The following is a 25,940-nucleotide window of genomic DNA, read 5'->3' on the forward strand; positions in this document are numbered from 1 at the left end:
TCTGACAGAGACAGAAAACAGAGACAAATTTATGTGGTCAAATGTAAAGACAATCTGGATCTGGATATTATCCGGATATGAAAGTTATGATCCGGATATTAGTGGCCACATGTCAATGGGTCATTGCGTAAGGAAAAGCACATGAGAATCATTTGGATTTTCAATTTAAAGTTGAAGACGAGTTCTTGTCCTTGAAGCAAGCTTTTTCATTTGATTCATTTGTGTTTGTCTCCATCTACTGGCTAAAGTGTGCCAGTACAACCAGTATATGTCAACAAAATAAGTTTATTTGAAATAGATTTTTTAAAAACACAATAAACATACAGCTGTTTAAGATAAACCTGCACACAAAAGGATGCAACAGTCTTAAGGCAAAGAATTAATGAATCAAATTGCATACACATTCAACCTACAAATACATAACAGTATTTAAGTGAAAGATACATCTAATACATCGACTAACAGAATAGTTAAATGCATATTTTAAATCACAACCTACAGACTTCCGTGCAGCTCAGATGAAAGATTGTTTATTTGCACCGACATTTTTAAATTATGCATAATCTTTCCCTAGCATAAATCAACTGGATTAGACGGTAATGAGTAAAATAGAAAACAAGAATGTAACATATCTTATTTTTTCCTAACCATTTTTTCCCCAAATGACATTGAATTTCAATAAGGCTGACGTTGCTGTGGCAACTACATTAAGATTTTGCAGCTGTGATTTGTGTGTTGCAATGCAATGGAATGGAACTCATTCTTTTCCTTCAATCTGTCGAATGTTTCATGACACAACTTTGAATGGGAGTTCACAAATTTAATGAAATCTCTCATAAAATGAGCATAATATTCAGCCAATCCATCTGAGGGAAAACCATTAAGGCTTAAAAAGCACCTTCATCTTTTTTGTGAAAGATATTTAACACCAAATTTATATTCAGTTTAGAACAACTTCTGCAGAGATCCACAGATTTAAAAGACACTTGTTTACTGTAAAGCCAAAATAATACTTTTTTTTCCATATAAATCAGTGATTATTGGAGTAAGCTTTACAAGAAAATATTATTTCATTATTCTACTTTAAAATTTCATGTTTAATTCAATTTGTTCCTTGCATTTTTGAACCAAAAAACAACATGCTAAACAGTGATCTTTCCACAAGCTTCATATATTTTTTATGAAAAATATAATAATGAATAGTGACGTTTTTAACATTGGTCCAGTGTTTTTTTTTTCTTTCTTTTTTTGTGCCCATAAGCAGGTTCCCACACCTGCTTATGATCTAGCAGCACATTACATACATTTAATATAAGTGAATCAGTGGTTATTAATAAAAATATTTTGATTTATGATATTATAATTTACTTTAAGTACAAAATATACTTTTCTTCTGACTGATCTAAATTACTACAAGGCGATATACCACATAATTTAAGACAATTAGGGATCATAAGGCGGCAACAATTACAACATCTGTCTAAAAATGTGGCAAATGAAAGATAATAAAGCCCTTATATTACTGTAAATGGTTTTGGTCATGCAGTTTAAAATGGAAACAGTAGTACGGCCGTGTTTGGAGTGCTGGAAAGGCATATAACGTTTTTGAGCATCAGTACGGGTCCAGTTTAATTCGCCTGTGCAGGCAACAGGTGAACACCATCCCACAAATCTGAAAAACACACACAGAGATGATTGAAAATGTACTGAAGTAACATGGAAGTGATAAGACTGGTCTTTATATTGCATTTGACTAGATAAGATGGCCATCAGCCACATTTCCATGTCTGGTGTACATCTGTCTGGTCAAATACGCACAATAACTTACACTGAATGAAATACTGGCAAGCATCAGGCAGCAAAACATTCCATAAAAAGAGCTCCAACAATGTCAGAGGATGGATAATGAAACAAGTCTTGAGATTTAGCATTGGTTTTTTTCCAGCTGGTTCAAGACATCAAAAGGAATAGTTTGTGCGAAAAGTTTGCTGAAAATGTACTCACCCTCAGGCCATTCAAGATGATGAGTTTGTTTCTTCATCAGAACAGATTTGGAGAAATTAGCATTGCACCATTCTGTAGTGAATGGGTGCCGTCATAATTAGAGTCCAAACTAGTTATAAAAACATCACAATAATCTACACCTCCTGTCAATCAATTAAAGAAGAAGTCCACTTCCAGAACAAAAATTTACAGATAATGTACTCACCCCCTTGTCATCCAAGATGTTCATGTCTTTTTTTCTTCAGCCGTAAAGAAATTATGTTTTTTGAGGGAAATGTTTCAGCATTTTTCTCCATATAATGGACTGATATGGTTCCTCTGATTTTGAACTTCCAAAATGCCGTTTAAATGCGGCTTCAAATGATCCCAAATGCGGTTGTAAACTCTCAGCTGAGGAAGAAGGGTCTTACAGCGAAACGATAGGTTATTTTCATTAAAAAATACAATTTAAATACTTTTTTAATCTCAAACGCTCTTCTTGTCTTGCTCTCCTTGAACTCCAAAAATCATTTTAAAATCATCCTACATCGCTGCAGAAGTACCGACACAGTCTTTGCAAAGTGAACATGCAAAGAAGATCATACACCCTTAACAAAAAAGGTAAAAAAGGTAAAATAGAGATATATTTTGAAGTTGAGGGAGAACATGAGATGGGAGTTTTTCGACATACCCTAACTGTCATGAACCGGAAAAAAACAATTCAGGCAGAGCGAGACAAGACAAGCATTTGACATTAAAAAAGTATATAAATTGTATTATTTTTATGGAAATAACCAATCGTTTCACTAGATAAGGCCCTTCTTCCTCGGCTGGGATTGTTTACATCCGCACCATAGCAGTCCATTATACGGAGAAAAATGCTGAAATGTTTTCCTCAAAAACCATAATTTCTTTACGACTGAAGAAAAAAAGGCATGAACATCTTGGATGACAAGGGATAAGTACATTATCTGTCAATTTTTGTTCTGGAAGTGGACGTCTCCTTTAATGTTTTATACTGTGTTTGCTTATAAACAATGCCTGATTTGCATTTTTCTCTCCTGATTCGGAAAAGATTACTTTTTTACTCAATGAAGCAATTATATAGATAGAGAACTTAAATTTTAGTCAGAAGCAACAGTTTGAAGTTAAAAACAACTTAATAACAAGCAGCTTTTCACTTCAAGATGTTGAATCATCTCTATGGTTTACTTGTGGATAATTCTGACGGCACCCATTCACTACAAAGAATTCCATTGGTGAGCAACGTTCTCCAAATCTGTTCTGATGAAGAACCAAACTCATCTACATCTTGGATGGCCTGAGGGTGTGTACATTTTCAGTGTTTTTTCATTTTGGGTGAGCTATTCCTTTAAAAGCACTGATATTTTAAAAGCCTTGTGGCAATTGTTGAAACTCTCTTCATAAAAGGCTCGCAGGAAAAGGGAAGTGGTGTACTGTTACTATGGAAACAGAGGTGTAAGGCAGCCGATGGCAGTGTTGTTGTAATTGGGTCAATTAGCATGTGTGGGAGTGTGTGTGTGTACGTGCACGTGTTTATACAAAGGCCACAACGTGTGGTAATGAAGACAGCATAAACATTAATTTATACATTTTCATATTTCAAAATGGCATTTCACTTTTAAATTTTGCCACGATGGGAGAATAATTCAGCAACAAGCTCTTGAACACTGTGGAACATTTTTTGTTGTAAAATATGTGACAGCATAAAGCACCCTGAGATATTCTTCCAGCTGCAAATTCTGGGAAAACAATGCAAAAATATGTTGGTGATACAAATATAACAATTGTACCAAACCTCTAAAGTTACAAAATAATCTAAAAATGTAGCGTTTCAACATCCAGCCAGGATTTATTTTTCCTCTCTCTTTGGAAAAAGCTGAAGACAAATCGGAAGCCAGGTCCTAGGAGGGCTCTTGGTGGGCGATCATTTCTACGAAAATCATGGAGCCTCATCCTACCCACAAACACAGAAATAAACCAGAGCTGGAAGTGCAGCTCAACTCAAGTATTTCCTTGCCTTAATAATGCTTTACCATTATGGGGAAAACCATAAACTTTAAAATGGTTAATCTGTAGTTAATTGTAGGGTATATGAGAATTCATGGCACATGCCAGTAAGGATCTCTGGTTTATGAGTGTTTTTAGAGGTTTCAAATTAACCACAGAATGAAAACTGTAATATTCATGTCACTATGTGGTAGTTTATGGACTAAAAATGAGTTACATTCATATGTTAATTCATAAAACCTGCTTAAATGGTACAGTGTAACTGCACGGCTTTATTCACTTGATTCAGAAAATCAAAATCTAAACTAAAGTTGAGATTTAGTAATATATTAACTAATTTGTAAACTCATACAATTTTCTAAACCCACATAATATTCTTACTTTTGAAGATATTTCACAGAATGTCAAAGCTGCTCTTTTCCATACAAAGAAAACAAATGTATATACTTTCATTTGCTTTTGGGGTCAATTAAAAGATTGTTTTGCAATCAGGAAAGCAAAACAATCATAAGCATAATAGATTTACAAAATACAGCAAAAAGAATGATTTTCAGCAAATATTTACTACCAAAAGTTTGTGTAGTTTTTAATACAAGTGCTCAGCAAGACAGCACTTATAATGGACAAAAAATATTATATTTTCAGAATAAAAATTCTGAAATATTACGTCAGCTTAAAATAGCTTATCTATTTTTATATATCTTAAAATGCAACGTCATTTCTGTGTTGGCAAAGCTAAAAAAAATTAATTTGGGGTGTGTAAAATTTTTTAAATCTTTATGAAAAAAGTCTCTTATGCTAAGTCCGCATTTATTTGGACAAAAATACAGTAAAATCAATAACATTCTGAAGTATTATGTCAATTTAAAATAGCTTATCTATTTTAATATATTTTAAATGCAATGTTATTTCTGTGTTGGCAAAGCTAAAAAACAAAAATGAGTTTGGGGTTGGAAAGATTTTAAAAATATTAATGAAAATGTCTCTTATGCTCACCAAAACGGTATTTATTTGGACAAAAATACAGTAAAAACAGTAATATTTTGAAATATTATGTCAATGTAAAATAGCGTATTATATATATGTTATATAAATGTTATTTCTGTGATGGAAAAGTTAAAAAACCTTTGAACAACAGTTTAAATTTGTCTTAAAAATGATCTTCACACAAAATCACATAGTATTAAATGTAGAATATAGTGCACAAAAACACTAGGTTTTATACCTTTTTTCTCATGTTTTGAGCTTAACAGCCCCAATCCTCATTCATTTTCCTTGCACGGAAAAGAGCATCTTAGAAAATCTACAGAATACCTTCCCTTGTGTCCATTTTCCATTTTCAGCTTTAGAAAGCTTGTTCTTTTCATGCAGCTCTCCACCATGTCATAACGCACTGAGTGAGAAGCAGTATTACTGCTGGCTGCCGGCACTTCTAATGCTACTCCCGAGGAAAATAAAGCCGGATGAAAGTGGGATTAACTGCATGGGAGAAAGGCACGACAGACAACAAACCCAGAGATGGGACTTATACGCAATCAGCAGACCTACACAAAAAGCTAGGGACAAACAGTCTTTTTTTTCAAAGCTGATATGTTGACACCTTTGAAAGTTCTCCTTTCTAACAGTCTGGGTCCGGAGGGAGGGATACAATAGACAGGAAGAGAGAAGCCTGAAATAGATCGGACACACTGGGAGTCCCACAGCAGGCTGCAGGTAAAAGGTTATATCAGGTAAACGGTCAACACAGTCTACTTGTTCTCAAAAACACGGATTTTTAACTGAAACATATTTGCCTTATCTTGTTATGAAACTATTTTGGTCTCAAAATACAAATGTTTAACATAATAAAAATGCTATTAGTTGTGAGTTTTTTTTTTTTTTTTGCCATGCAGCATTCAGCGTGTGGAGTAAGAATGCTGGTTTCATGCCAAACACGTACATGTAAGTCATACTGAAAGCATGAGGGTGGGCATGGACATGCACACACACACAGACACGAGCACAAACTCAAACAGCCGACCTTCTCATCGCATAGCGCTTCAGGAGTCAAACACTGGCACTAGCCAATCAAACGTCAGAAAAGTCTTCTTCCTCTTCTTTATAAAGCAGATAAGTAAAGCAGGCAGTCAACACTGCTCCTACCAGCTACACAACACACACACACACACACACACACCAAAACAGATAAGAGAGATACAAACAAAAAGAAAGCCAGAGAGAGAGAGAGAGAGAGAGAAAGAAAGACAAACAAAACCAAGACAAAACAGAGACACATGCTGTAATTTAAGACAAACATCCCTGAAATACAGTGTTTTCTTCAGACAATCTGAGAAAAAGTGTTTTTCACTTTTTTACAGCAGGGAAACTGAAAATCAGTTCATTTGCACAATTCATGTAAATAAACAATTCACTCATTAATTTAGACCCTGGCAAGTTCTTTTCTGAAGTGAAATATAGTAAATGCCGCTTTATTACTACTTTTTAAACTCTGTAACATAATGTGTATTATAGATTTTATTAGATATATTTATTGTAAATTAAATGCTTATCAACCTAACTAAGATGTTTTTGTAAGAACAATGTTCTAATAACAGTAATAATTTATATATTTATAGATATTCATTTATAATATCTGATATTAAGTTAAACAGTTTTTGGTCCCCATTGACTTCCATAGTATTTTTTTACTTTAGAAGTCAATGGGGACCAGCAGCTGTTTATTTACCCACATTATTCACAGTATCTTGTGTTCAGCAATTTATACAAGCTCAGAACTTGAGGGTGAGTAAAAAATGACAGAATTTTAATTTTTGGGTGAACTATCCCTTTAAAGGAGTCATCGGATGCCCATTTTCCACAAGTTGATATGATTCTTTAGGGTCTTAATGAAAAATCTATAATATACTTTGGTTAAAAATTCTCAATGGTTGTGTAAAACAACACCCTTTTTACCTTGCCACAATCAGCTCTGCAAAAATCATCCCATTCTGGTCGAGGCTGCTTTAAATGCAAATGAGCTCTGCTCGCCCCGCCCCTCTCTTCTCTCTGTGGAGTGACGAGCCTGTTTACTTTAGCCGCATTTAGCCACATTTAGCCGCTAAACTTGCTAACTAGCACATTATTAGGAAAGGCGATCACAAAGATTCATAAAAAAAACCCCTTATACTCACTTCTGCTGTAGGTGAAGCTGGATCACAAATGATTCGCACAAACACAGACGGATATATGTAGATCGGGAGGCGCATTCCCTTCACAAACAAACATAATCCACTGCATCTTCAGCGGCTCAGATGTCGGAAGAAAATGACGACCACTACGTTCATTACATCATCCAGCAACACAACATCTCAATTGCATAATTCTTGATGCCACAACCACACGCATCTGAGAACGGCTCGATTTGAAAAAGGGAATATTATTTTTACAGGTTAATTAAAAACCACTGCATGGATTTTTATCATTATAGGGTAGATTTGTACATACACTGCCAACACACATTAATGTTCGAACAACATGTAAAAGTGAACTTAGCATCCAATGACCCCTTTAAATGATTTATGTACTTTTTAGAAATATACCACATGTAATCTAACATGATCATCAGACATAAATGTTGACCAATGAAGAGGTAATAATGACTGTCAAGTTTGGGGGTGTTGATCAACTCCATCTATGTTTTGATTAAATAATTCTAAATCCAATTCATAGTCTTTTCTTCAGCTTTTTGCTCAAAATGTTGTTTATTTTTACTTTTTTATTTATAAAACTTACCCACATTCAAGTGTTTAAAAAAGAATGCATGAAGCTAGAATAAAATTGTTTACAAGCAGATATTCTGTTCTTTCTTTAGATGTTTTATATGTTTATATAACACAATATATATGCAAATTAATACCTAGATAAAGACATAATAGTATACTTAAAGTATGACGTAAAATTCACTTAAAGAAAACTAGTAGTTTACTGAGACCATACTTCAAAATACTACTACAAGTATTTAATTAGTATACTATCAGTATACCTATAAGTTCACTTTTAGTATAGTTGAAGGATAAGCTAAAACATTGATGTAAACTATCTGTGTACTCAATGTAGTTTACTACTGTTATACTTGATGTATACTTAAAAGTATACTTTTATATACTAGAAAGTGGGCCAATTTAGTCCCAAGGAGTATTGAAATAGAACACTTACAAGTATACTACTAGTACACTGAGATTTGTATACTATTACATGAAGTATACTAAAAATATACTTGAAGTATACTACTTTTTGGTAAGGGTTAGCAAGCTATTTTCAAGTAGTTTCTTCAAAGATGCACTGCTGTGATTATACAGAAAAGATAAAACCAAACAATTTGTTACAGCATGTTATAAATGTGAACCGACGCTCTAGACCCCTGCAGAGCAGCACTGTATTTACTGCCATAATGACGGTAATAATGAAAGATCACTGAAGAGGATCAATTTAATTAGCGCTCCCTCTAGAGAGCCACTTCGAGCTACATTGTGGCTTTTTACAGTAAAATCATTACATTAACTTCAACACAGGATTTATTTTTAGGCACCTAATCACTCCAGAGCTTCACATTTCCTGGATGGAATGATCACGTGTTCAGCAGCCAAGACCTTGATGCTAGGAACCCTGCTTTAACGCTGCTTATCATGAAGTTGTGACATACTTACGGTTACAGTTTTAGGCATCTACTTAAAACTTAAAAGAAAGGTTCATTAGAGAGTTAATTCTATTGACCTCAGGGAATGTATTAAACAATTTTTCACCTACTAAGTAAGACTAACATCAAGTATACTACATAGTATGGAGTACAAAGTATACACTGCATCTTATGTACCATACACTACACTGTGTATATGACACAAAATTTTTTAGTAGAACAGTGTTCTAATGAGTTATTAAAAGCTAATGGAATTACATGGAAGACATTGATTTTTATCACTGATTTTGTCATGTCTAGTTAGAACACAGTGCAACATAATAAGCCCGTTGTTGCACAAATGTTGCACAAATTATAGCAATTGTTATACTTAACATATACATACACATATATTATACAAATAAAAAATGACTTACAGAAAACCTTCATATCATGAAAATCTGACTTTTTACATGTTCAAGCGCTATAATTGGGTCTCCGGTGCATCTACCATAAAGTTGTGTGTATTTGTCAGTTTAAGCGCAATAAGACATGAAAGTACTCAGAAATTAGTTTATTACTCACTTCGTATGTGCGCAATCAGAAGTTTAAACTGACACGGCTTTAAAATGCAAGATTTCATTGCGATAGATGTGATAACTTGAGAGTGGCAGAGTATCTGAGCTACAAGCTGTAAAGACACACCCCTATTCCGGAAAAGGGGGCGGGGAGCTACAGCTCATTTGCATTTAAAGAGACATGCACGAAAACAGCGTGTTTCTTCTTCCACTCAATGACCTTCACAGACACATTCTGAGGACACCTGAGACTTATGTTACATATTGTAAAATATGGAGGGCATAATAGGTTCCCTTTAAGATTCACATAAAAACCTACACTACTAGTCAAAAGTTTTCAAACAGTAAGATTTTTAATGTTTTTTTTTTTTTTTTTTAAAGTCCCTTCTGCTCACCAAGCCTGCATTTATTTGATCCAAATTACAGTAAAACAGTAAAAATTGTAAATATTTTGACCATTTAAAATAACTGTTTTCTATTTAAATATATTTTAAAATGTAATTTATTCCTGTGATTTCAAAGCTGAATTTTTAGCATCATTACTCCAGTCACATAATCCTTCAGAAATCATTCTAGCATTCTGAATTGTGAGAAAAAAAAAGACAGAACTGCAAGAAAAAAGGAAACAAGCTTCCATACCAAACAACCTATAAAAACACCACTATCCACTAAAAAGAGAAAAAGTGGGATAAACTTCGTAAAAGCATAATCTATGGTCATTACACATCCCTTCCAGCTCAGAGAATCGATATGAGGTCGGAGCCGGAGTCACATTTCATTGGTGTTTATATACAGAGTTTATTCAAAGGAAACAGATCAATGGCCCTCTGCACCCCTGCAGTGAATGCAGCACTCTCACTGTGAGATATGCACTTAAAGCTACGAGCTCTTTATCTCCCTTTCTTTCATTTTCTCAAAACAGCATGCGGTCTCCACCTATTTTAATCCAGCGGGCAGTGCTCTGTGTGACTACAGTGCGCATTACCGGTCGAGGGCCAAAACAGAGTCCATTAAACGATTGCCCTCAGGTCATTGCATCAGCTATTTTAGTGAAGGCTTTCATGTTATTGAACCACATTAGAAGACCTCAACGATCCATTGTTCATACTTTTTCTCTGAGATATGCTTTATAGTAATTGAACAAACATAAAAAATATAGTCATGATTTGAATTTTTTGAGTGAGCTATCCCTTTAATTGCACCGGAGGGGCGGGGCTTACCTGCAGACAGGCCACGCCTATTCCCACAGCACCAATAATAAGCAAGTGATCTGCCAGAAACTGTTCCAGTTTAGTGATACAGCCGCCCTGTGAAAGACCACAGCACTGTTAACTACTTCAGATTCAATGCATATCATGTTCTTTTATTATGTGGATGTGTAAATTGATTTATTTTGCAGACTGATGAGTTATTGCTATATGGGTGATTTTTTATTGTGTGATTTACTAGACAGTATCGTGGATACTGCCACAACATATCACGTATAGGATAAAACTAATGGCCCACTAGAGGCCAGTAAAACCAGCATGGTATTGTATTATGTATCACACCGGAGGTCGGTTCCCAAAGAATATATACAGAGAGCTTGGCAGCCGTGTTACCTCATGCTTTACAAGCTCATATATGTTACCAGTCACACCTGCTTTGCTCACAGCTGTGCTTTCTTAGTCTAAATGACTCCCGAGGGTCGTATCAAACACTTCATGATGATACGGTTCACAGGCGTATTGTAGTTCCCACAGACAATGAGGAAGCATCTATGCATGTGGCGGTTTTATCTCAAACTGCTATACCGCAACAGTACATTAACCAAGTCCCTTTGGTGTACTTGAATTTCTGTTTTGTAAAGCAAGTACGTAAATGTTGTGTAAATGTTGTGTGGGGCTTGATTTGAAGTTAACGGTGTTTGACGTACCTCCACTTTGTAGATGTTGGAGGGGTGATCTCTTTTTCCGCATTGAGGGGTGATGGTCTTACAGCAGCTGTCAGGGACCAGTCTTTTCTCCGCTGCTGAGGACCTGATGTACACGCTGTGCACCCAGTCAAAAGAGTTGTTGCTGCCGCAGCACTTGAACTAAAATGTGAAGATGAGGGAATTATGGTTAGGATAAATTAGGAGTAGTGTGCAGTGTGGTCTGGTATTTTAAAGGTATGGAGTACCTGTGTTTCTGTACATTTTGTTCACAGTAAAACAAAATAAACATATAAATGTAAAAATAACATAAATATAAATATAAATATAAGAAAACACAAATAAATAAAATGTTAAAATAAAAATAAAATAAAACATGAAATAAATAAATAGCAAAAAAATAATTAATAATTCAAATAATTAAATAAAAAATTTTGTAAATATAAAAATATAATAAAATATAAAATAAAAAAATCATGAAACAAAAAAAATCTGAAAAATCTAAAACAAGAAAAACTACATTTTATTTTTAAAATAAAATAATACATCAAAATAAAATAATATAAAAATACACTTTTATTTTTGAAGTACAAATAAGATTAAATAAAAAAAACATTAAATCAAAATAAAACAAAAATAATAAATAAAAACAAAATTAACAAATTTAAAAATAAAAAAAAATATATAATAATCTAAAAATAATAGAAATATAAAAATACAATGAAATAAAGATATACATTAAATAAAAATAAAATAAAACATGAAATTAAACAAAAATAAAAGCAAAATAAAAATACATTTTTTAAATAAAAAATAAAATAAAATAGAAGCAAAATAAAAATAAAATTTTAAAATAAAGAATAAAAATAAAATAGAAGAAAAATAAAAAATACATACAATTTCATTTAATACAAAATAAGATAAAACAAAAAACATTAAATCAAAATAAAACAAAAAAATATTAAAACCCCAAAATAATATAAATATAAAAATAATATAAAAATACAATGAAATAAAATAATAAATAAAAATAAAATAAAGCATGAAATAAATAAATAAAAATAATATTTAAAAAAATAAAATAAAATAAAAAGCAACTGGCTACTTAGTTTTTCCACTTCTAGCAGTGTTTAGAATCATTTATGTTCCATTACTTTGCACAAAAACTATAATATCATTTAAAAATAATTTACTCAAACCACATACTCTTGTTTTTTTGTCTCTAATCTAATTAAACAATGTTCAATATACTAATTCAAAAATTTGTGTTTACAGCAAAAACAGAGGTGAAAATGCCTAGAAACATATAACAGGCATTTGCCATTTCTCACATCCTGCTGTAGTCTGTCCACAGACCGAGTGATGCTCTCTTTTCCAGGTTGGGCATAGTTCTCCGTCATCGTCTTGCTCAAGTGCTGCTTCAGCTCTTCACTTAGCTGTGAGACACCAAGGGACAGACAGAGAAAAATGAACAAAAAGATAGAGAGTGAGCAGTATGCAGTGTCATCTGTCAAATGTCTTATTTGTGCCAGTCATGTATGGTCCTACAACTAGATTCATCATAAAAGCAATCGAGAGCTTTGTTTTCTAGCAATATTGTATAAAAGTGTGTCTATATGTTTACTCACTGCTTGGTAGTAAACATAGGCCAAAACACCAGCCACCAGCTCAATTATAAAGATCAGCAGGAGACAGGAGAAGTACTGTAGGAAAACAAAAACCAATGAACAATACAAATCCAATTAATGCACAAAAATACAACGTCCTTTTCAGAAAACAGGAAATCTAGTCATTGGCTCTCTAGTTTATGCTATACCAATTGTAAAATACTGATGCATTAATTATGGGAAACACACACAATGTTGTAATTCCTATTATACTAATTATTAACTAAAATTTAAATGAATGAAAAAATAAAAGTAAAAAATAAAATATAATTTTAAATGGCTTCCTTCTAAGAGAAACAACATTTTATTACAGGGTTGTTTATTCAGACATCAACACTCAAAATGCTTCAGAATGTAACCATATTTTCCCTGTCATGGGGATAAAGTAAATAAAATTGGTTTCTAAGAAATTTCTTGCTCAGAGCTGGCAGAGGTGGAGAAGCCTGACAGATGAAAATAAAAGACACAGTGACATTTTCCTCAGAGGAAAATAAAACAATAAATGACTAAACTGAATAAGCCGTCACAGTTCATTGTGGGGAGAGAGAGAGTGGGTGATAACAACCCCAAATCTGCTTTGAAAACGTTTTCAGGAGAATATTTCTGGTGGTATAATTGAAAACAAACCGAGCAACAAACAGAACAATATTTTTTTAAATTACACATAACTCAAACTCACCATGTCTTTCTATGAACACATTTATTTCTATTTTAATTTCAAAGCGAGTACTGGAGTTGAACTGAAAAGTCAGTTTCCATCACTAATTAGCAAAATTAAATAATAGCAAAGAACAGAAATATGCACACAGACCATAGACTGAACCACAGACTCAAGAGATGCCACAAAACAGAAAACAAACTGCCTGTCAAAGTGGATGTGTGTGAGAAAGGAGCATTTCCTCCGAGGCAGTGCCTCCTCAAAGTATCAGATGAGAAATAAATTTGTAGTACAAAAATAAAACAATGCTAATATTACAAAATATAACGTCTAAAAGTCACTCTTTTTTTCTAAAGAAACACTGTCCAACAGCGCCACCAGCAGGTAAAGTTACGGCGGGAGTCCATCCACTAATATGACTGGATATGACTGGTTATGCTCAGCTGTGATTGGCTAATGCGATAAATCCCGCCTCGTGTTTGTTTGCGTTGTGCGTTCGCAAATCAGGCTGAATGAACAATATAATGGCGTTAATGACAAGACTATTTATATGTTTATATTATATTAAAGTGCTATATAATGAGAAATATAGCACTTGAAGGCATTTAAGCACATATAAAAAAAGACGTTAAATATTATTTAGTAAGCCTGTAACCACCTGAATCAATGATTTAAAAAGCATTTTTGGCAAATATGATGGTTTTTTGTCGGCGCTGATAGCCTTGTGGGCATACAGCACCTTTGCACTTCGGATGTCCCGTGTTCGAATCCCAACTTGAGGTCCTTTTATGGAGATAAAATAATGCCATAAAGATTTGCATGTGAAGAGTACGTGTTGTGCAAGTGTACATAAGACTGTAAGCGTAAATTAAATTTGCATGCGCAAGAGAAGCTTTGTAAAAGTGTAAATCGCGTTTCAAGCGTAAGAAAAAACAGATTTGCAGCATTTTACTGTTACTCGTAAGTGTAATTCATGTATTGTGAAACTGCAGCTTCATGCTTTCGCAAAATAAATAGGATCTGCATTCTTCCGACTTCCATTTCTCCGCGCTTGCACTTTTGGCACGTTCTTTTCGCTAAAATACGGTCAAAAGCACTGCAAGTCTGTGAACAGTGATTTGCACATGAAAACAACAGTTTGCAAAACAGATTGACTGCGTAGGACCAATATGTATGTGAAAAAACAGACTGTTGCAAATGTCTAAATGACTTGTTGTGTATGTAGGACACAAAGTTGCCGAAATAATCCGATACGTACAGCTCCGTCTTTCTTTTTTTCTGCGCTTACACTTTTGGCACGTTTCTCTCACTCACTGAGTTTTGCAAGCGTGAGGGGGAGGGCGGGGCCAACACCTTTCTGTAGCCAATCAAATGAGACTCTCGCGGACTCCATTTACTCTTATCTGATTGGTTCAATAAACACATCACACGCCAAAACATTTATCTTAATTTAGTTCTCGCTGTCGCTCGCTTCCGGTGGAATGGTACTTTTAATGTACATGTACATTAAAATAAATAAATAAACAACAACTTAATTAAAACATGATACTTTATAAGTTGTGTACCATTAGACTAGACTATGTGTTCATCCTGAATTGTTAGCTGGTGTTAACATTATTGGATTGGTTTGGCTTTACATTGAAATGCATATATCATATAATATAGCCTAATATATAGCTGATGTTAAACATTACGTGACAATGCTCAACAATAGTATCAGAGTGCTATACTTTTGATAAAACCTTTTTACTATAACAATAAAGCTACATAAATCTGAATTTGACGATTTTCCAGACCATGTCTCTGTTTATTGTATTTAACACTCAATTGTAAAAAAAAAAAAATGTAAAATCCCCTTAAATTATAACATGTTAAAGTGAAAAAAAATATGTTATATTCACAATATTGAACCAAATTTTAGTTAAAAAATTTGAGTCGTCCCTGATCAGTAGACAGGTGAAATTATGCATGTTATTATAAATGACAAATTATGCTGCTAGTGCAGATACTAGGCCATGTTTAACACTAGCACCGCTAGGGGTCGCTGTACACCTAAAAACCTCCAGCGGGTAAATTCTACCCAAGCACGACTTACGTTTTTATACGCCTAAAGAACATTTTATTTCAGTGTATTATGCCAGTGTTTTCATAAAGAAACATCTAAATATGAGATCACAGTCAGATGAGCCGTCAGATGCTGACTCAGACTAATGGCATTTAGTGCTTCTACCTTCTTTTACTAATTTTGACTTTATTTTTGAATCTCAACTGCTAATTCAGTGAGTAAAAGGCGCTGCCTAGCAATCTAGTTACAATTAATACATAAGTAGCAAGATAATGACAGCACGAAAATATAGGCATAATATAAATGCCACGTTTTTTATCTTTTTTTTTTTTTTTTTTACCATTTTTAGAGGATTGTAAATTACACCATTTTAGTAAAAGTCAGTGACTGGGAGACTTTAATGTTTTATTCAAAGTCTGTTATGTAGGCTACATTTAAAAAACAGCCACGGGTAAAATATACCCCGTGGCAGTTTTAGTATTAGGTATCATCAAAATTACAATATTACAGTAAACTATCATATATTGAGGACGATGACGACACAGCTCGAATTTCAGAATGAACACACAGCCTGGTACACAACTTATATCGTGTTTTTATTTTATTTTATTTTTAATGTATGTCTACATTAAAGGTACCATTCCACAGGAAGCGAGCGACAGCGAAAACTAAATAAAGATAAATGTTTTGACGTGTGATGTGTTTATTGAACCAATCAGATAAGAGTAAATGGAGCCGCGAGAGTCTGATTTGATTGGCTACAGAAAGTGGTGGCCCCGCCCTCCCCCTCACGCTTGCAAAACTCAGTGAGTGAGAGAATCGTGCCAGAAGTGTAAGCGCAGATAAAAGAAAGACGGAGCTGTACGTATCGGATTATTTCGGCAACTATTTCGGTGTCCTACATACACAACAAGTCATTTAGACATTTGCAACAGTCTGTTTTTTCACATACATATTGGTCCTACGCAGTCAATCTGTTTTGCAAACTGTTGTTTTCATGTGCAAATCACTGTTCATAGGCTTGCAGTGCTTTTGACCGTATTTTAACGAAAAGAACGTGCCAAAAGTGTAAGCGCGGAGAAATAGAAGTCGGAAGAATGCAGATCCTATTTATTTTGCGAAAGCATGAAGCTGCAGTTTCACAACTCATGAATTACACTTACGAGTAACAGTAAAATGCTGCAAATCTGTTTTTTCTTACGCTTGAAACACGACTTACACTTTTACAAAGCTTCTCTTGCGCATGCAAATTTAATTTACGCTTACAGTCTTATGTACACTTGCACAACACGTACTCTTCACATGCAAATCTTTATGGCATTATTTTATCTCCATATCCTTTCCCGCTCCCACCCACCCTCTCTCTCTCTCTCACTCCCACTTCGCTTCCTGTCCTATCACAATGAAGGCAAAAATGGCAAAAAAAATTAAACATTAATGATTGTTATAGCGCCATCTGTGGTCCAAACTCCCTAAAAATTTGCATGCTCGTTTAGAATCACTTGTCGCATGTGCTCAGCAAGTTTCATTAAGTTTTAAGTTTTTGTTAAGGCTTTATAGGCTTTTTGGTATATTTGGACAGACTCCTTTTCTAAACGATCTCCTTATAGCTTCTCAAAGTGTCAATTTAAATTTTTTTGATAATTATTGACTTTATAGAGAGTCTAGAAAATTGTCCTGAAGTGTCTTTTTCCAGATTGAGTGAAAAACCTAGGATTAGTTCACAAAAGTGGGTTTTTTACATTTTCTCAATCATTTAATAAACGGTTTGTTTGAGAGCAGTGGTTCTAGAGGCAAAGTCGTTCAGAAAAGAGGTATGTCCTTTTAGCCACTTGTGCCAATATGGACCAAGAACATGTGTACCAATTTTTATGTCAAAAGGACAAACGGTTGCATAGTTATGGCCGTTTTTATGTTTTTTTCCATCTCATAGCGCCACCAAGTGGCCAAGCTCTGTGACTTTTTTCATGTGACCTCAAGATTCAACTCTTACATACGGGTTGTGAGTTTGGCAAAAAGTTATAGCCGTTTTAGTAAAAGCAGCCTTGCCCCTTTCAAAAGTTTTGGCGTCCCTTTGCGACAGAGAGTCGAAAGTTCAACTTTTTTTGTTAATTATGGATATTCTCCAGAGAATCTTCTTGCATTGGCTTGGAAAACCTAAGACTAGTTCGCAAAAGAAGATTTTTTAAAAAATGCATTTTGTCCAGCATGAGCCAAGGTTTCCAACAACATAAGACTCTTGGTTAATAACTCCATAAGTCTTGGTTTGTAGTTATGAGGGATTTCATACTTTTGATCGCTGTAGCGTCCCCATCAGGCCAATTGGGGCAAGCCTTGGTGACATTGTAAACAGTGTGAGTCTTACCATCCCTCCAAGTTTCAAGTCTCTACAACTTACGGTTTGGGCTACACGGCAAGAAAATGTGACTGGGACATGAATTTACATTTGATTAAAAAAAAAAAAAACACTAGCGTGCAAGAAGAATAAATTAGGGCAAACAAACACAAACATACTGTATACACACAACCATACATGTGGCAATTCTCATCTAGAGGTCAAAAGAAAGGACAGGAAGTCTGATGTAATTTATATAAACACCAGCACGAGCACTGAAACAAATTAAATGAACCGATTCAAGGTTATCCAAACAAAACAGCACACCGAACAGCTGTTGCGTCAACCTCACGGCAGCTGTTGCGTGTGGACGTTTATGCATATATATGTTTTTCCCATAATGCAATGCACTCAGATCAGACCAGCAAAGGCAGTATCCTCATTACTAATTCCTAGCGAGGTGGCGCTCCTCTGTAGATTCATACATCTGAGTGAAAGCGGGCTATAAATAGCACTGCTGCAGTGGCAGTCACAACCTTGCTCGTCTCTTTCTCTCTTTCGAACAAACACGAGGTACTATCTTTTAAAAAAATGGCGAGAAAGCAGATGCCTGTCAGCTCATTTGTCACGGCTGCCACGGAGCTGGTTCTGCTTTGTCTATGGGCACTTAGTGCCGCCTACCTCGGCTTAGAAGCGACAATAACTGAGGTGACCAAAAAGAGGCTGGGATCTAAAGCAATTAGTGGTGGACAATGGATAAATTGGCACAGCTGGTAACATGATGTTCTCTCATTCATCTCCATCCTCTCACCGTGGACAGACAGCTCCTCTGCTCGCGTATAACAGCGCAGCAGCCCAAGAACCCGGTGACCATCACCAGCCCTCCTGCCACGATTAAGATGTAGGCGGACACGGCGAATGTACTGGAGGCCAGCAGGCTCAGGTACTCTCCTTTATCAACAAGCGTCCAGATCCCGACGCCCATCACTACCCCGCCGCCCATCTGGAAGGGAAAAATACATCTCAAGATATCAGGAGACCTGTCCTAATACACATATTACAAGGTTAAAGGGGTTAAATAAAATGAAATCAAACTCAAAATGACCATCTTAGTCCAAAAATACCATTTACTGTGAGTAAGCCACAAAAATGGCTTGTTTCGAACATCAAGAACATTATGATAAATATGATGGCAAACATTATGAACCTCAACATTTTTTCTTGTTGAAGAATGGGGCAGCACAAAATGTCCTGTCCAAATTCTAAAGGTTAAGAAGAGAGCGGAAAAATAACTATTATTATTAATTTAAAAAATCAATGTTCTTAAAATTTATATACATTAAAAAAATGTCCTATTTAATTCTAAGGGTCAGGAAAAGAGTTGGAGAATAGCTTTATGAAATGTAATTTTTATTTAAATTTTAATTAAAATTTATATACATTTTTTTTAAAAATGTCCTGTTTAATTCTAAGGGTCAGGAAGAAAGTGGAAAAACAACCTCATGAAATGTAATTTAAATTTTCATGAAAATTTATATACATTTTTAGAAAATATCCTTTTTAATTCTAAGGGTCAGGAAAAGAGTGGGAGAATAGCTTTATGAAATGTAATTTTTAATTTAAATTTTAATTAAAATTTCTATACATTTTTAGAAAATGTCCTGTTCAACAGTAAGGGTCAGGAAGAGGGTGGAAAAATAACATGTAATTTTAATTAATTTTATTTAAAATTTATATGCATTTTTTTAAAAATATCCTGTTGTATTTTAATTTAATATACATTTCATTGAAAATGTATATGCATTTTTTTTTAAATATCCTGTTTAATTTTAAGGATCAGGAAATGAGTGGAAAAATAACTTTATAAAATGCAAGTTTAATTGATTTTAATTTTTAATTAAGTTTATAGTTTTACATTTTAATTTAAATGTGATTTAATTTAATTTAATTTCAACATTTAATTTATTTTTTTAAACATTTTTACATTTTAATTTATTTACATTATTTATATTTTATTTATTAAAAATATATTAACAATGTGGATATGGTTATATTTTCACCAGCTGTTTGGACTGTTTCTGACGGCACCCATTCATTACAGAGAATCCATTTGTGAGCAAGTGACGTAATGCAAAATTTCTCCAAATTTGAATAAAGAAACAAATTCATCTACATTTTGGATGGCCTGAGTGTGAGTACATTTTATCAAATTTCAACTTAATTTTGACTGAATTTAAATATATAAACACACATTTTAAAAAAATGACTTGTTTTAACTGTTTTTTTAACCATGTGGAAAGCGGCACCATGGGGAAAAATGATTGATTAACAATAATGACAGAAAAAAAATCTTTAAAAGTCTTAAAATTAAAGACAAAAAACGGCCAAACATCATGAGAAGGTAGCAAGAGTGAGAAAACAATGGCGTTAATTATACACGTCAAACTGAAACATATAAACAGCTATTTCATAGTTTGACAGGCTTGTCATTATTTAACCAACTCAAATATTCATTTACCCTGAGATTTGAGCACAGGTTAATTATCCACCTGTGTGGTGCTGTGCAAAGTAAAGACTACAGTAATCTACATGCATACACACTCATTCATCTGTCTCTCAGATCTGTTGAAGTTGGAAACTGAGGAAATGCCAACAAAACTCCTTCCTTCAACACTTCCAGCTCTTTCCATGACACTCTCCAGTGCCAAACTCAAACAACAGCTCTCCCACAGTCCCATTGTCTCCTTAATGCCCTCTGAGCTGCTCGCAAACCACAAACAATGAGAACTTGGAGTGCGCAAAGGAAATTTCTTTACAAAATTTCTGCACTGAATGAATCACAAGAGTATATACTAAATATATATCAGAGGTTGAGCTTTAAAGAAATAGTTCAAACAAAAAATGAAAATGAGTCATTACTTACTCACCCATGTCAATTCAAACTTGCATGACTCTTTTTTCCATGCAACACAAAGTGAATATAATGAAAGTGAATAAGGACAACTTTTGTGTCCTTTTTTTACTTGTATACATTGTAACTGCATTAAAAAAACAACCAGTACATTAGCTAGAGTTTCTGTGTGTGTTCCATAAAGAAAAGTCAGTCATACAGTTTTGGAATGACATAAGGGTGAGGAAATTCTGACAGAATTTCATTGTGGGTGGACTATCCCCTTAAATCATGCACAGGGCTGTGCATTCTGGTTAAAGGTGTGGTTTCTGAATCATTTCCTGTACTTCTTTTTTCTGGTCCAGGATCTTTGGAAATTCATCTGTCTGAAACTGCAGGAAAGATTTAACTACAAATACTAATTTAATTAAATAATACTTCATACTGAGAAATGCTTTTGATCAGACAGCAGGTTTATCTCTTTTCATTCAGAATGGCTCAAAAACAAATGCAACTCTAGAGGGCACTGTACTTGTTGAGCCAATGCACAGATGGGTGAGAAGAGGAGGAAGAGAAATAAACAAAGGCGCTGATGGGACAAGACTTAGATTTAAGTTATAAAGGTCATACTTTTTCATTTACATGCACACTTTCTCTTTTATCCCCTTGTCGTTTGTGCACTGCATCTGATAAACAGAATATGGAAATATTCTCCAAACATCATTTTATGCATGACAAAGTAGTAAAGCAACAGCTTAAAATCAACATGAAACAGCATTCATTGCATTTTTGGCATTTTGTAATGCAACTTTTTTTGTCTGAACAACAAAAAAAATGTAAATACATTTAAATAAACAATATTTAATTATTATTTATAAATTAAATAATTCTATTAATTTAATTTAATTATTAATTAATTAAATAATTCTATTAACTAACTATATTAATTATATTATTAATAAATTAAACAAATAATTTAAATAATATTTAAATAAACTGTTCAATATTAAACCAGAGATGTGTAACAAGATAATAAATTTTGATTGCTTTCTTCATCCGCGAATGGAGAAATTTACCATTACTTGCTCACCAATGGATGTTCTGCAGTGAATGGGTGCCGTCAGATTGAGAGTCCAAACAGCTGATAAAAACATCAAATAAATTCACAAGCGATCAACATGATATAAAATGCTGTGCTTTGGACTGTTTGGACTGCGAAAGGCTGTCATGTAGCAGACCGACAACAAGGCCAAGGACGATCTTGCTGTTTCAGTACCGATTCAACAAAGAGATAAAGACATGCAATAAAAACCAAACATCGTCTGGCTGTTTCTTAAAGGAACCGTTCACCCAAAAATAAAAAAAAATGCTGAAAATGCACCCAAACTCAGGCCATCCAAGATGTAGATGAGTTTATTTCTTTATCAGAACAATTTTGGAGAAATATAGCATTACATCACTTGCTCACCAATGGATCCTCTGCAGTGAATGGGTGCCGTCAGTCCAAACAGCTGATAAAAACATGTAAATAATCCACAAGCAAAAGCTACGCTTTGGACTGTTTTCACTTGTAAACAGTACTTGATCTGTGCATATTTCTCTCTCAGACAATGTTTTAACTGGAGAAAGCAATATTATGGATTTATTTTGAAGTTAAAATACTTTAAAAAAGAATTTGTTTCTTACAAACACACAGCTTTTCACTTCACAAGAGATTAATTAATGGACTGGAGTTTTGTGGATTACTTGTGGTTTATTGCGATGCTTTAATTAGCTGTTCGGACTCCCATTCTGACGGCACCCATTCACTACAGAGGATCGCTTGGTGCGTAAGTGATGTAATGATAAATTTCTCCAAATCTGTTCCTATGCAGAAACAAACTCATCTGCATCTCAGATGGCTTGAGGGTGAATTTTCAGTCTTTTTCCATACCTTCAAGTAGTAAAGTGGATCTAAAACTCACCCAGAACAGGAAGTTGAAAACAAAGAGGAGGTACTTGAGACACACTGTGATCCAGTCGTCCTGCTCATCCTTATACAAGCTGCCCATCTCTCCTGTTTACTGAAAGAAGCAGAACAGAAAAGAAGTTCTCATGAAGCGGTGGTTGTTCACTCTTTGTGTATTTACGAGGCAAAATGGGAAAAGGACAAAGGAGAAGAGGTGGGTAGGAGCGTAAACAGGCTTTTGGAAAGATGGCAGTCAAACACTGTTCTTTCCATGACATGTTAATTAACAGCTGTGGCCCATGGGTTTCTGCCACAGACAGACGACACGCTCACGTCTCAGGGCCTAGTGTGGAGGCGTCGCGTGTCAAAACAGCAGCCATGCGCGGCCGATAAAATGAGGGTGTTTGGTTTGAAATGGTTGAAAACACAACAAAACTACACACCATCCAACCCACACTGCTGGTTTTATAAATCTTGAGGATGGCGAATGCAGCACCAGATTAGGAAGGTGACTGACACGCTCTGTTCCAAAACACAAAATTAGACTGGAGACTTTGGTTTATAAAAAATCCCTGCTATAATGGATTTTATAGTCTGGGTTTTCACCGTAAGACCTATCGATTTCTTTCAGATAAAGTTGTTTAGAATGTCTGTGGGGACATATTGATTTGCTGATCACGTGTTGTAAATGTATGGAGAAAGCCCTTAGTAGTAATCACTTTGAGTGCTTTTTCTAAAGGGTTATCCACCTGTATTGAGCTGTAAATACAGATTATTTATGATGGTGATGGACTCCAAATGCAGAATTAGGAATTTTGATTTAGTACAAAATAATGTCTTATTCATCGCATTTGCATTTAATATTCACCACACTGTGAAGGTCTGACTGATAAAGACAACTATCCCGTCCACTCTGTTGACAGACCAATGGCTTCGGCTGTGATCTGGGACACATGCAGGCTTTGTGGCGTTATGGGTTACCGCAAGCATTCAAATAAGTATTTCAAGTATTTTAAGGAAGAAATTCTTTTTATTACTCCAAATACTTATTTACTTCAGACAAATGCTGCATTATTAAGCCACATAATGATGCACTTTAAATGTTGCATTATTAAAACATTTTTAAAAATATTAACCTTTAAACCAAACCAACATATGCTTTTTATTCTTTTTAAGAAAGCAGTACAATTAGGATGTAAATGTACCATAAAATCTAAGATGGTTTGCTGGTTGTAAGAGTTTTATTGTTTTGTTTTGTTACTTTCTTCTTGAATATAATATTGTTTTCACTGTAAAGTACATGGTAGTATTATACTTTTCTTCCAATAAAGAACTGACCATTTTTTTAACCGTAAAATTACATATGTGACCCTGGACCACAAAACCAGTCATGAGTAGCATGGTTATATTTATAGCAATAGAAAACAATACATTGTAGGGGTCAAAATTAGCGATGCCAAAAACCAAGATATTAGGCCTAAGTAAAGACAAATGTCCTATGGTAAAGAAATCAAAACGTAATTTTTGATTAGTAATATGCATTGTTAAAGAAAATACAATCATTCATTGTTAGTTCATGTTAATTCATTGCTGTAAACTTAAAATGTGATTTTCTTAATATTTTGATTTTTTTGCACCCTCACATTACTTCAATGAAAAGCTTATTTATTCAGATTTCAGATGATGCATACATCTCAATTGCAAAAAATTGACCCTTACGACTGGTTTTGTGGTCCAGGGTCACTTATATTGTCCCATTAAACATTTTTTTCCCTATCGTATATAGTTCAAATTATATTTGTTTAAATTAGTAACGTTTACAGTATCATCAGGTATATTTAAAGGTCAAAGGAAGTTAAAAAGACGTCTGCTTGTACAGCGTTTCACTTTCGCTGTTTCTTCTTTGTGTTTAGAGAAGTTTGTTGTGGTTTCCTCGCCAAATTTGAATAAATAAAAAAAGACACGGATGTTATTCATTTCTGAGCGATGTGACTAAATAACATGAGAAATTTGTCTTCTCGAGCGTTTAATTTATTTCAATTCACGTTATTATCCTCCTCCTTCTTTCCTTCAACACCCCACATAGGCTACAGTGAAAGCAATGGTGGTTGTCCCGAAAAGAAAAGAAGATGTGGTGATTCAATGTAGCTCATTCTGTTTCTTTCCTCCCCCGGACTTTGGCCTCTTAGTTTACCGCAAAACGCATCAATGTTTCTCAGTTGCGTTGCTCCTGCGCCACTTTCAGCGTTCATATATAATATAAAACTGCGTGGTGTGATGTACACTTTAGTATTTTTTCTAGAACCACCTGCTCTTATGTCGCGTTTGGGACAAGCACGAATGCACGAAGCACTTTCAATCGCACAAAAAGAAAACATGCCGTGTTTAAACTTACCTTAACACCAGAAAAAGATCGTTTTCCCCAGCGAGGCTTGTTGCTCCGGAGGAGGCGTGCGTCCAGTCGGCGGGGGTATCGGAGGGTCAACGCAGGATGTGAGGAGGAAATGCAACTACAGCCCGCCCCTTCATTTCATGTGATTTAATACAGCGAGCTGTATTCTGCTCGTGCACTAATACTTGTTATTAGTGCTTTTAAGTAAGTTGCATTGTCCCATTCGCTGAAAAAATCAATACTTCCTCTACTGGGGTTGAATTTGAACCGGACTCACGTGATCTGCAGACGTACAGTGCTGCTGAAAACTGTAAATAATGACATTTTAACAAAATGCAACCGTAAAACCTGTTAATTTTTAAACTGTAAGTTGACCATATTTAGGCCTGAATTTAAAGGGATAGTTCATCTGAAAATGAAACCTTCCAAACACAAAAGAAGATATAGTAACACTTTACAATAATGTTCCATTAGTTAATGTATTAACTAACATGAATAAACAATGAGCAATGCATTTATTACAGTATTTATTCATCTTTGTTAATGTTAGTTAAAGAAAATACAATCATTCATTGTTAGTTCATGTTAATTCATTGCTGTAAACTTAAAATGTGATTTTCTTAATATTTTGATTTTTTTGCACCCTCAGATTCCAGATCTCTGATCAAATAGTTGTATCCCTGCCAAATATTGTCCTATCCTAACAAACCATACTTCAATGAAAAGCTTATTTATTTAGATTTCAGATGATGCATACATCTCAATTTCAAAAAATTGACGCTTACAATTGGTTTTGTGGTGCAGGGTCACTTATATTGTCCCATTAA

General features: G+C 34.4%; 1 protein-coding gene across 2 annotated transcripts; it reads right to left on the minus strand.

Annotated features, from left to right (window-relative positions):
* Positions 1–265: 265 nt before the first annotated feature.
* tspan11 (tetraspanin 11) lies at positions 266–25,379 on the minus strand. Of its 2 annotated transcripts, XM_051108300.1 has the most exons (9): positions 25,117–25,379; positions 22,738–22,836; positions 18,695–18,886; positions 12,787–12,861; positions 12,490–12,594; positions 11,162–11,320; positions 10,467–10,553; positions 6,035–6,159; positions 266–1,672 (listed from the first exon to the last, which is right to left on the minus strand). In XM_051108300.1, exons 2-8 carry the CDS (start codon positions 22,822–22,824, stop codon positions 6,082–6,084), a joined length of 783 nt encoding a protein of 260 aa, XP_050964257.1. In that variant the 5' UTR covers positions 22,825–22,836; positions 25,117–25,379; the 3' UTR covers positions 266–1,672; positions 6,035–6,081. The 2 variants fall into 2 exon arrangements, with proteins under 2 accessions (XP_050964257.1, XP_050964258.1); XM_051108301.1 differs by lacking the exon at positions 6,035–6,159 and having other exon boundaries at positions 25,117–25,376.
* Between the last annotated feature and the right edge of the window lie 561 nt (positions 25,380–25,940).

The sequence above is a fragment of the Labeo rohita genome, chromosome 4 (assembly GCF_022985175.1).
Source record: "Labeo rohita strain BAU-BD-2019 chromosome 4, IGBB_LRoh.1.0, whole genome shotgun sequence".
NCBI classification, from domain to species: Eukaryota; Metazoa; Chordata; class Actinopteri; order Cypriniformes; family Cyprinidae; genus Labeo; species Labeo rohita.